General features: G+C 43.0%; 1 protein-coding gene across 1 annotated transcript; it reads right to left on the bottom strand.

The window, feature by feature from the left end:
- Positions 1-3,961: 3,961 nt before the first annotated feature.
- On the bottom strand, positions 3,962-5,014 carry Pnma6a (PNMA family member 6A). Its single transcript, XM_038315787.1, is given in 3 exon segments — positions 3,962-4,596; positions 4,599-4,752; positions 4,754-5,014. Coding segments are annotated over 3 exon segments (1,050 nt in total).
- Positions 5,015-12,855: the final 7,841 nt, after the last annotated feature.

Here is a 12,855-nt window from a genome sequence, read left to right as displayed (position 1 = left end):
ATCACCATGTAGCTGTGGCTTACTGGATAAGGTTCTGGGTATTCTGGCATCTTTATCCTTTGGCAGATACATGGTATCTCCTTGACCACACCTGTTCTCTCTATATATCTCTTCCAGCCTGGCTATATTCTGCCCTCACATAGGCCAAAGGAGCTTTCCTCATTAACCAATAATAGCAACACATAAACAGAAGGGCATAAATTACACACAGTGGGGTCTTGAGTCTTTCAAGATAAAACAAAACATTTTTTGAAAATATATGTGAGAGAAGAGAGACAAATGAATACACTGAGTTAAAATTTATATATGAAATTTCCAAAATAAGAGCTTAGTTCTATAGTCTAAAAATGAGAGTATCAATTTTCTTCTGTCTTTCTTTGTGTCTATTTCTGTCTCTTTCAAATGCACACACACACACACACACACACACACACACACACAGCCATTACATTACTCTTTATGGATACTTGGATTGATTCCATGGCCTGGTTATTGTGAATACTATGCAAGTGCACATGGAAACATGGTAATTTGAATATGGTGCTGATGTTATGTGGTTTGCACATAGACTCAAGAGAGGATTGCTGGGTCATATGATATATCTTGTTTTATTTGTCTGAAGGATGTTCATATTATTTATCTGTAACAGATAATATCCACAGAAGCAGTGAAAAATCCCTTGGTTTGCTCCAGAGCATCTCCAGAACTTGCTATTTGTGGTGATTTTTTTTAAATTTTACTTTAAAACTTTTTCATATATTTTTATCCTATTCTTCCCCTTCCCCAACTCTTTCTTCCCAGAGATGTTTTATGTCCTCCTTAAAAAGGAAAACAAAACCCAAACCGAAACAAAAAAAACCAAAAAACCCATAAACAAAAACCATGGAGTGTGTTGTTATAGAAGGAGTGGGCTGCATCCCGCCTGGCTCCTGACCATCTGGGTAGCTTACACCCAAAATAATCACTTAGAAACTGTAATAATTAAATTTCTGCCTGGCCCATTACTTCTAGCCTCTTATTGGCTAACTCTCACATCTTGATTTAACCCATTTCTAATAATCTGTGTTCACTACGAGGTTGTTGTTTACCAGAATAAATTTAGCTTGTCTGACTCTGGTGACTCCATGGCGGTTCTCTGTCTGCCCTTCTTCCTAGCATCTGTTCTGTCTCTCCGCCTACCTAAGTCTGCCCTATCAAAAGGCCAAGGCAGTTTCTTATTAACCAATGAAAGTACTACAAATACAGAAGGACCTCCTAAACCAGGTCTGTTTGTGTTGGCCATTTACTCTTGAGCATGGGGCTCTGCCCCTACAGTGTGATTGATAAACTCACTGTCCAACCATTAATGAAAAACTGATTTTCTTTTCCCAGCAGCTTTAAATTACAAACAGCTTTATAGTTAGGGGTGAGGAGTCTGTGCACCTCTTTACTGTCTCCATCCTAGGATTTTGTCTGGCTTGAATTTGTGCAGGTTTTTGTGCATGATGTCACAATCCCTATGAGTTCATACATACATCAGCTCTGCTCTATTGTGGTTTTAATAGTAACCATTCAACCCACCTGGGGAAGTCTCACATTGTGGTTTTGGTTTGTATTTCCTTATTGACTGGTGATGTTGAACACATTTTCATATTCTTGCTATCTATGGAGCTCTTTTATCCCCTTTTAAATCAGATTATCTGGGAGTTTTTGTTTGTTTGCTTGCTTTTTGCTATTGAGTTGTGGTAATTAATTGATATTGAGATATTAACCCCCATGAAGTTTATAATTCACAAATGTTTTCCCCCAGTCCAAAGATGGTGATTTTTGTTTGGTTGAATATTTCCTTTTGCTATGCATAACATTTATAGTTTGAGAAAATCTTTTATGATTTTGCTGTCTAAAGTTTTGATGTGATAACTAAAAGTGCTCCAAGAACAATGTGAGGGTCAAAATTCTTCCTTCTACACATAGATGCGTAGTTTCCTGAGTGCTATATGCTGAAAAGACCATACTTTCCCCAGTTTTTTTGTGGATGTGCGGACTGGTTTCTTATATGTTTTCCCCATCCCATTGATACACACCTTGATGCCAATGCCATACTTTTGTTTGTTTGAGACAGAGTCACTCTATGTAGTCCTGGCTGCCTTGGAATTCAACATGTAGACCAGCTATGCCTTTAACTCAGAGATCTCCTGCCTCTGCCTCCCAATGCTGTGATTAAAAGCATGCTCCACTATGTGCGGTACCCTTTTGATCATTATATCTGTGTATTATATTATAAAATCAGGAAGTATAATGCCTCCAATTTTGCTTTTCTGTTTCAGGGGAGGGTTTTTGGGCTATTTAGGGCCTTTTGTGGCTCCACAGATTTTTTTTTAGTTTTCTTTTTTTCTATATTTTAGTGAACAAAAATGGCATTTAAATTCTGTGAGAATGATTTCCTAACTGAAACACCTGTCAGTCATGAACATGTGGTCCAAGGGCCTTGCTTACTGATCCATAGCCTCACTTGAGCACATAACTGACTTATCCCTAACTCTTGTCATCCTGGAGTGCCTCCCCACTGAAACCAGATAGCCACTGCCCCCATACACATGGTCAGCCTGCTTTTATCAATCCAAACCCCCTGCAACCCTCATAGCCCTCATGTTCTTGCCTTGTACATAAATCAATCTTGCTCCAGTCCAGTCCAAGCCCAGAAAAAGCTGAATGCAACTGTAACGTCCATGAAATTTATTGAACAGATACATTTACTGAAGTCATTGAAGGCAAGGAGATGACAGCACAGAAATTCCCCAGCTGTTAGAGGCCACAGGTCCCATATTTTCCTACTCTGTGATTCATTAGAAAGGATCTCATCTACTGGCCACACTGAGGCCTACTTGCCTCAGGTTCTTCCTTTCCAGGGACCCCTGATACACATCTCTACAGAATGATGGCATCTCGAAGTGTTCTTTCTTTTGGGGGAACTTTCTAGAAGAATCACCAATTGTAGAGTGATCCTGAATTATTCTGAGCACTGGAAAGTACCGAAAGAAACATCTTGCCTAATTGAAGAACTGGTGTCACAACAGCAAAAGTAACAAGAGTAGAGCATTTAAATCCTGGTTCTCATAGCTCATCCATCCTTAGTCCAGGTCTTCATGCCCACCCCAGGTTGTAATCAGTCACATGATGAGCATCAGCCAGTAGCTTATTGCCATCACCAATACTTTTTGCTGATTCCAAGGGCTTGTCTTGGGATCTCTGTAGAGCACCTTCTCAGGTAAGAACACTCACATCTTCAGGGAACAAGCAGCAAGTTGCTGGTCTGTAAGTATATCAAGAAAGCTGACCAGGAATACACAACACGAGATAGGAGCAGAGCAAATAGGGCCTTGGCTGGCATGGAAGGTCACAACACAAGCTGGGCTATGGTGGTGGCTAGCAGGGTAAGTCAGTGACTAATATACTTTGTCTAGGGTGTGATGGATGGGAGAACTAATATTAAAGTATGTACTTACTGAATACCTAGGTCACGGTGAGTAGAACAGATAAGGATGAGATTCCCAAGTCAGTGTCATAAGCCTGCCTGGAGATGCTAACAGGGTAGAAGAGCCAGGCAGTCAGGATCCTTATAAGAGACTATTTCTCCCTAATATCTCCCAGGCCAGTGGGTATAGCAGATATATGCAGGCCTTCTCTACTTTGGGGCTGACCCTTTAGCAATACTTCTAGGCTGTTTCAGGATGGGGTCCTCTGCCTTATGTTCTCCTGCCTTGGCCAGGCTGCCCAGCACCCACACAGGCTCTCCTGGGAACTCTCTAAGATTACTGCCCATCTGTGCTGGTGTGGGAGCCCCAAGGGGCTCATAGGGTCCTGCCTGGCTTGGGTTTATAGGGCCGTGGTCTAGGTTATGGTCTTCTATCTCCTCCTCAACCTCGTCCTTTGCCTACTCCTCTACCTCATCTTCTGCCTTAGCACTGGCTCTGCCATCAGCCTAAACAGAAACCAGATCACCAGCTTCATCCTCCACATGGGCTTCCATGTTGCTGGCTAATCTTGCCTCCCATTCCTCAGATTCCTGTATGAGCCCCAACAACTCCAGGAAAGTTGGAGATCTGCCAATCATTCTTAGCCTCCTCAGAGCTTCCTCCAAAGGCTCATTCAGGTTAGCCCTGGTGAGCATCTGCCTCAGGCGCAAATCATCTGCGGAGGTTCTCTTGAGAGTACCTTTCTGGATGGCTTTCTGCAGCAGGACTTCTAGCTTCAACACAAAGGCAGAGAGCTGCTCATCCGACTGCTGTTTTGCAGTCAGACGCTTGATTCCAGTGGTGGCCTGAGACTCATTGTCTCCAAATACTCGGGTCATAGTATCTAGGCAGTTCTCTGCAGTCTTTGCTGAATTCTCTGCTAACAGCCCATGTACAAGGTACAAAGCAGTTCCCCACAAGCCCTCTAGCAATTGTCTTCTCTTCTCCTTTTCTGAGACCCTTTGCCACACCTGAAACATGTCAGTGGTGTGGTCTAGCCAGGCCTCAAAGGATTCCTCCCCAGGGGCTGGCTGAACGCTCCCAGAAAACATACCCAAGCACTGGTACCGCAAGGTATTCACGCATGGTTGGATTGCCTGACTGACTGGAGCCTGCACACTCTGTCTAGCTCCAGACCCAGGTCTCCAGGTACACTGTCCACTGTCTCCCCCTGTTGCTCCAGGAAGTGGAAAATACAACCAAGAAACTCCTCGCTGGAGCAACTAAGCACAAAGACAATGTTCCAGCCCCTGCGCCCCTCCCCCCATGCCTAGGATTTCCCTTGGGACCAAAGCATAGTTGACTTCCTGGTCGAGCTCAACCAGGGCTGCAGTGGCATTATCCTCCTCAGGAAACACTTTGCCAAGCACAGTGAAGTGGCCCATGGGCCACAGGGCAGCCTGCAAGGACCCTTGGAATTCATCTTCACTGCAGTCCTCCAGGATGCTCAGGATAAGCAAGCCCCTACGAATGCTGACACCCATCCACCTGCACCAGTTCTAGAGCATCTCCACCACCATAATCTGAAAATTTAGCAAAGTTCACACTAGGGGTCGGAAATAGTTTCCCCTGAAGCAGGTCAGGTTGGAATAGGAGCCTAGGCTAGGTCTCAGGAAGACCAGCCTAGCTCTCCACAGCCTGGAAACAAAAAAATGAAGAGAGGAGGTTAATGTCCTCCCCACCCCTGCCCCTGCTCATTCACTAGTCCTAGAGCAGAGGTTCTCAAACTGTGCTTCGCGACCCTTCAGGGTCAAGCTACCTTTTCATGGGGCTCTTCAAAGACCACTGGGAAATACAGGTTATTTACATTACGATTAGTAACAGTAGCAAAATTACAGGTATGAAGTAGCCATGAAAATAACTTTTATGGTTGTGTGATGGGGTCACCACAACACAAAGAACTGTATTAAAGGGTCGTAGCATTAGGAATGTTGAGAACCACTGCCTTACACAATTCTTCTGCATCCCACCCCGTACCTCACACACAGGCCTTCCCTAGCCCAGGACCTCCCTACAGTCTAACCCAGGGAGGCATGCAAGTTGAGACAGGGTTTGTCAGGGCCAGTAATACCCTCCCAGAATTTGGTACCTTCTAGTAGCAGAATCCTTTTTCCTTCAATCTCACAGCAAGGATTCCCTGGGCTGTTCTCCACTCCAGGTTCTCCCACCAGCCAGCTACCTTGCTCTCTCTAGCCTTATAGCTGCTCACTCACTCAGAACAGTGTACAGATGTGAGCATAACACTGCTCTCTGGAGTGAAGACTTAGTGCGGAGTCATTGGTGCAGGAGGGTCACGAGACAAGGCTGTCTCCTAGCCCTTGGCTGCCTGGGACCTCCAGTGACATCACCCATTCAGTCACTGATGACATCATCGGCTGCTGACCTCTCCCCCACCACACATCTGTGCCCCTGGCACAGGGGTCTCCACAGAAGGGCACCAGGAATCTGTGTTGCCCCCTCCAGCTATGTTTCCTGATCGAGGCCAGAGAGCAGGTGATGGAGGATTCCCATTGGCTAATAAAGAAACTGCCTGGCGCATTTGATTGGCCAAAATTTAGGTGGGCGGAGTAGACAGAACAGGAAAAAGGAAGTGAGGTAGACGGCTCAGAAAATTGCCCCGCCTCTCCTCTCTGAGGCAGACCACCATGCCTCTCCTCAGGGAGAGATGCGATGAAGCCACCCACCAGGTCATACATGCTGAATCTTTCCCTGTAAGACACCATTCGTGGTGTTACAAAGATTATTAGATATGGGTTAGTCAAGATGTGAGTAAGAGGCTGAAAATAATGGGCCAGGCAGTGTTTAAAAGAATACAGTTTCCGTGTAATTATTTCGAGTAAAGCTAGCCAGGCGGCCAGGAGCCGGGTGGCAGGAAGCCGGCCCACTGCTCCTCACTACAAGCAGGGGCTCTGGGGGTTTTTCCCCTGGTGAGTCCCTATCTGGACCTAGTCTAGTGACAGAGCTGGGCAAGCAACACCTAGACCTAGAGGCATGACCTTCTGTGAACCTGCTTTTCCTCTCCCTCACTGGCAGAAATGTTGTGCATGTGGCCCTCGACTCTTGGTGACCGCAGAGAGTCAGAGTGATAAGACTGGCAGGGTCTGAAACTGTTTTGAGCCAGGATAGCACACAGGATATACAGCCTGAAGGCAAGTGCTTTGGAAATAAAAAAAAAATTAAGCTTTCAGTTACAACCCAACTTTGTCAATTGGCCTAACGTACCTAATCACTCCCTTACTCAGCCTCCAGGGCCTGCACTGTCTGTCCTCATACAGGCCAGTTACTGCTGTTATTGTCTGATATGAGAATTTCCATCTAATGAAATTCCTTGTTTGACCTTTCATGGATCATACAATGAATACCTTGTCTTCTTTCTTGGTTTGGAGGTAATTTTCCTGGGTCTTTCCTCAGAGAAGGCTCTCCCTTGGGAACATAAATATGCAGGATGGTCTAGTGTTACCAGATGGCCCAGTGGGCTTACAAGCCGATAATCAACATATGTCCCTGTTTATAAGCTGGTCACTCCTTTCTCTCTTTCCTTCTCTCCGAGAGAGGACTTTGCTTCTTTATAGGGTTATTTTCTTCCCTCTGCTCTAGGACATTGGTAGTGACACCTCAATTGTTTTTCCTTTGTTTCTTCTTTGTACCCAATGTGTCTATATCTCAGCAGTTAGTTGCTTTTCCTTCTCTAACCTTACCTTTCTTGGTTTCTGGGACACCCCTTCTTGCCTTTGAACTGACCTTCTGCCTCTTTTCCTGTTTTTCAACTAAAGTTATTCTTCTACCTCTCCACCTCTTTTTATCTCTTCCTGTTCCTTTGTTGGAGCTCAGTATAGTGTGGGTGATTTCCTAACTGTAGTTCAGAGATGTTATATGCTGGTAGTGATCCCTCCTCCAGATCTGCCCATGTGCATCAGAATGTCTATTTGGATGCCTCTCAGGCATTTAACAATAGAGATGTTTCAACTAGGGTGCTTCAAGCACCTTTGCATACCTACTCTTTCCCTGTGCTTCACCCATCTATACAGATGCCTTCTATCAGGTTAATTCAACAAAGGTGGCAAGAATATTCCTTTTCTTTCCTTTTCACCTCCAAATACCACTCACTACCAAAGGGTATCAACTATGAACAGGGACAGCCCTTCTTTTCCATAGTTCCTAGCCTGGTGTCATACTATTTATGCCTATACTATGACCCTTCTACCTGCTCATCCTTATTAGTAGCACTTATTTACATGTCATCACCAGATAAATGATGGATAGGTCTCTGCTTTTGAGCATTTAGAACTCCCCCCTGGAAAGCAAGCAGATGCCCTTACTAAAAGGAGCATTTCATGTCAAAAATCAGATTCCAAAAACTTGTATGTTCCAGGGTAAAAGCATGAGGTTTAGAATTATTAAGCAAAAGGAACAGAGATATAGGAGAAATGAGAGACAGAAACAGAAAGGTATCAGAGGGACATTCAGGGAATATTGAATATACCTCACTTATTTACCATAGGCTTATAATTTACTCCAAAAGGGGAGGAGGGATATAAAAGACTATATTAGCACGACACAAGGAATAGATTTGAATTCTCTGACCTTTGGTGGAGGAATCTACTTCAATACTCAAAATACTAATTAACCATACCGTAGGTCAGCATGTCTAGTTTATAAACACACTTGCTGTCAACAACATTGAGAAAGCAAAAATAAGCTCAAACTCTTTGGCCTTCAAAAAAAATTCAATGGGCTGACATCTGTGTGTGCCATGACACTTTCAGGATCACATTGCCTTAATGGCAAGTAAGTCTGTCTTCTGGGTTGTAAGAGCCAGGGGTATACACACACACACACACACACACACACACACACACACACACATACACACAAACACACACACACACACAAAGATAGAAAGAGAGGGAGGAAAGAATGAGAAAGGAGACAGACAAAAATAGAAAGAAAGAGAGAGGAGAGAGATAGGAGAGAGAAAAAGAGAGAGAGAGAGATCTATAGGGGCTACAGACCCTCAGACCCTGAACTTTTTCTGAAATCTTCCTGCTATAGTAAACAACTTGTTTTCTTATGCTTGCAGCTTCTCTGAGCACAAACCCCTCATGAGTTCCTGAGAACAAGGAAGTGGTTTCTGGTGGGCTTGCAGTAGAAAATCCTGAGAGCTAGGGCCACTAATCAAGGACAGCCCTATATAAGCTTCCCTGGAACACAATAAAATTGGCATTCTTGCTTCAAGAGTGACCCACGTCTCTGTGTGTTCTTTACTCCCCAGACCCTTGCCTGACTGCAGTTCTAGGTGGTGCAGGTGCCACGATGGGGGAAGGGCGGAGAAACTGTGGGGAATGAAGACATGAGAGAGATAAAATGATGATACAATTTAGCTAGCTTCAAGCTCACTGAAAAATAGTGGGGGATTGATCTTGCCTTCAAGGCCATCTAAATAGTTTCTCAACCTAAACAGGGGTGAGTGACCCAACACCCAGAGCTGTGCGAGGTAAATTTATACTCTTCATGTAAGTTAGATCTGCCTTAAGTATTTTGTTGCAGCAGCACAGATGGACATGGCAGCCTGATTGTCCAGCCTGAAGTTGTGAACATGTAACCCAAGGGCACTTGTTCCTTCTAGCTCAGATTACCAGTCTACATGGTATGCCCGGCTTGCCCTTTTGTCTTGTGGGGTTCAGTGATAGCTACTTTAGGAGTCAACCAACATTCATGAACAAGTCAACATCTTGCATGAAAGAGATCTTTATTCAAATGCATGGGCTTCTGTGCTAGTCATCTGATGGAGACTCCATGGACCTGGATTGCTGGGTGATGTGGATTCAATTTTCCACACATCCACACTCCTTAGAGGAAGGCTCTGGCTTTTGTTACCTCAGGATATGACCTTATTGGGGGAGAGGGTTGCTGGACACTTAATTTAATTTAGATGTGGTCCTACTGGAAGAAGTTAGGTGCCAGAGCAGATATGAATGTTGGTCACAGGAGCAGAGGAAGTCCCCCATATGTGAGGGGAATGTACATCTTGTTGCTATCTCAAAGGAAGCTGCAGACCCAAAGTAGGGACCAGATTTGACCCAGGGAAAGACCCAAAGGAACATACATTCTAAAACCTACCGGGGGTTTAGAGAAAGTCTAGACATAGAGCCTCTGTTCTAAATCCCAGTGTCACAGAGGAAAACAAAACTTCAAATTTATTATGACTTAGTCCTCTTCTCAACGTTGTAATTATTTCCAGTGAAAGAAGAAAGGCAATGAGAATTTAAAAAAAGAAAAAAAGAGAAACTCAGGCAATAAACCAACTCCAGATGCACAAGCCTAGCACCAAACCAAATCAACAACAACAACAAGATAATATACTTTCTCCAAAAAATTGCTGATCTCACAGTGAAGTTTCTCATTAAGAACAGTTTGCAAGAACTTATAGGCAAAGAATTCAAAACTATATTCAAATAACGGAAACAAATTATTAATGTACTCCTAGGGAAAGACATAAAGGTTAATGCAATGAGGAAGTCAATCCAAGATATGAAAACAGGTTTCAGCAAAGGGATATAACTGGTGAAGACAAACCAAACTGAAATGATACCGAAAACGAAAACTCATTTAGACAGGTTAATAGCTTGGTGGAAACCTCATCAATGAATGAGGCATGAGGGAAAAAAAAAGCATCAAGCTGGAAGACAGGATAGAGGAATTAGATCATTCCTTAACAACATGGGAGAATTCTGAAACACCACGAAAACTGTAAATCTTCAAATTAAGGGCATTCTGCACCAAAGTCGTAGAAAATATTTTCAATAAAATTATAAAAGAAAATTCCCAAATCTAGAAAAAGGAAAACACACCTATGTGAAAGAAGCATACAGAGCATCAAATAAATAAGAAAATAAAAGAAACCCTTGTTATATAATATGGCAAAAACACTAAAATCACACAAAAGAATATGACAGAGAATAATAATAAAGTCACTAGTATGAGCAGGCCCATCAAAATAACATGAATAACATCTGATTATTTAATAGAAACTTTTAAAACCAGAAGATTCTGCACAGATGTATTACAAGCTCTACAAAACCACAACTGACAAACCAATTATAGTCAGCAAATGATCTATTAAAATGAAGGGGAAATTAAAATCTTTCATGATAAAAATAAAATACAGAAAGTTTTGGACACGAAGCCACCTCTAGAGAAAATACTGAAATTTTCATCAGAAATAAAGGACAAATACATCAAAGAGGCCACTGTTTGAGCATAAACAATAACAGCAATCAATCAAAAGATGTCAAAGAAAATAACACAAATAAACAAAATGAAAGGAACTAATACAAATCTTTCAAAAACAACTCTCTATATTACTTGTCCCCTTGGGAGGTGGAGAGATGTCTCAGAGGTTAAGAGCACTGCCTGCTCTTCCAAAGGTCCTGTGTTCAATTCCAAGTAACCACATGGTGGGTCACAGCCATCTGTAATGGGGCCTGGTGCCCTCTTCTGGCATGCAGGCATACACACAGACAGAATATTGTATACATAATAAATAAATAAATAAATAAATAAATAAATAAATAAATAAACAAACATTGTCCCAACTCTCCATGAAAAAGACACAGGTTAATATATTGAATTGGAAAATAAGAGTCATCATTTTGTTGCCTCTAAAAATTAGAGGTCTGGCTATGTCAGTACAACACAAAATAAAATTCAAACCCAAAAGACAAGACATAAAGAAGATTTCCTTATACTCATCAGTGGAACAATCAATCAAAAGGAGAAAGCAAAACCAAAGATATATGTACAAAAACCAGGTACACAAATCAAATCTGATAGAAAAATGTAAACTCACAGCTAAAAGTAAACATTACACCAAGAGTAGGTGAATTCAATACCCATCACCACCAATAGTGAGGTCACCTGGATTAAAACTAAACAAGAAAAACTGAAAATAAATCATAATACTAATTAGAAAGACATGAAAGACTGCTCCAACTGAAGGACAAGAATATACATGGTATCTGAGGGACATTTGGAAAAAATAAAAAAACATTAAGACAGAAAGTAAAGCTAAAGAAACCACAAACATTGATAAAATATCCTATAATCTAAGTGACTATAACAGAATAAAGCAAAGTATCAATATCTAAAAACAATCTATCTTTGACAGAACTCTACAAAAAAGGAAAATATTGAAGAGTAGACTCAAGAATTTATTGTTAAGAGGAACTATGCAGACGACAGGGACACAAATACAGTCCCGTGGCACAAAATAAAGAGAGAAAACAGATCAAAAGAGCAAGAGAACATGGGCTCTGAAAGGCAAAGGAGGTCTGCCCCTCATCAGTAAACCACAGGTGTCAGTGACTCCAAGGGATGACAGGTCCCCTCCCTTGCTGCAAACAGCAGAAGTCTCTGATGTCTGAAATGTGAGAAAAGCTGGGATACTGATGTTTACTGTAGAGCATCAGCCCACAAGGTTGGCAAATCTGTGTCATTTAGAGTATGAAGACTCAGGGGAGTGGAGGATGGCCGAGAATGGAAAGTGCTTTCTGTATGAGGTGAAAACCTGACTTCATCATCCAGTACTCATTAAAAAAAATATGTGGACAGGTATGTTTAATCCCAGCAACCAGGGAGACAGACAGGAGGATCAAAAGGAGAACACACATACACTCACTCCACATGCACGAGTGCAAGCATGCTCTCTCTCTCTCTGTGTCTCTATGTATCTCTCTCTCACACACACGGGGGAGGGTGGGGGAGAAGGAGAGAAAGAGAGTTCTTTGAAATCAGGCTATCCCTAGGGTCACAACATTTCCAACCCCATCTTTGGCTTCAAAGCACAGCCTCAAAGCACACATCTGTACCTGTCCTTCAACGTGAGTGAGCAAAGAAGGAGGTAATGGAGAAGGCAATGGGACTGGCCCATCCATGGCACCCTAGAGTGGACAGGGAGTATGGGGAAGAGTCAGAGACCCAGAGAGAGATACAGTGTCATCAGGAACCTGGTGTGCTGTCTGGGTGTGTGGGGGTCCGTGCAGAGAGGGCAAGTCTGTGCATAGCTAGCTAATACACTACCCATAGCTGGGGACATTCCAGAGAGGCGTCCCCAAGGGATTTCTCCATGCTTGGGCACAGGCCAGAGAGGGCTAGGCCCGGCCTGAAGCTAACAGGTATTACCGAACCAATGTAGACAATCTGCAACGTCAAGCATGTACGTGAATGTTTATTTGGGGGTGGGGGTAGGTGAAGAACATGTATGCAATGAGGAGCGGTCATAGCAAGCTCCACAGTCTCCCAGATGGTTCTCTTTTGGAGGTGGAGCTGCAAGGGGGTGAAGGCTGAAAGGAGACGCTCCCTT

Source organism: Arvicola amphibius, chromosome X (genome assembly GCF_903992535.2).
Source record: "Arvicola amphibius chromosome X, mArvAmp1.2, whole genome shotgun sequence".
NCBI classification, from domain to species: Eukaryota; Metazoa; Chordata; class Mammalia; order Rodentia; family Cricetidae; genus Arvicola; species Arvicola amphibius.
Note: the sequence above shows the minus strand (reverse complement) of the source record. Positions and strands in the feature narration are given on the sequence as shown.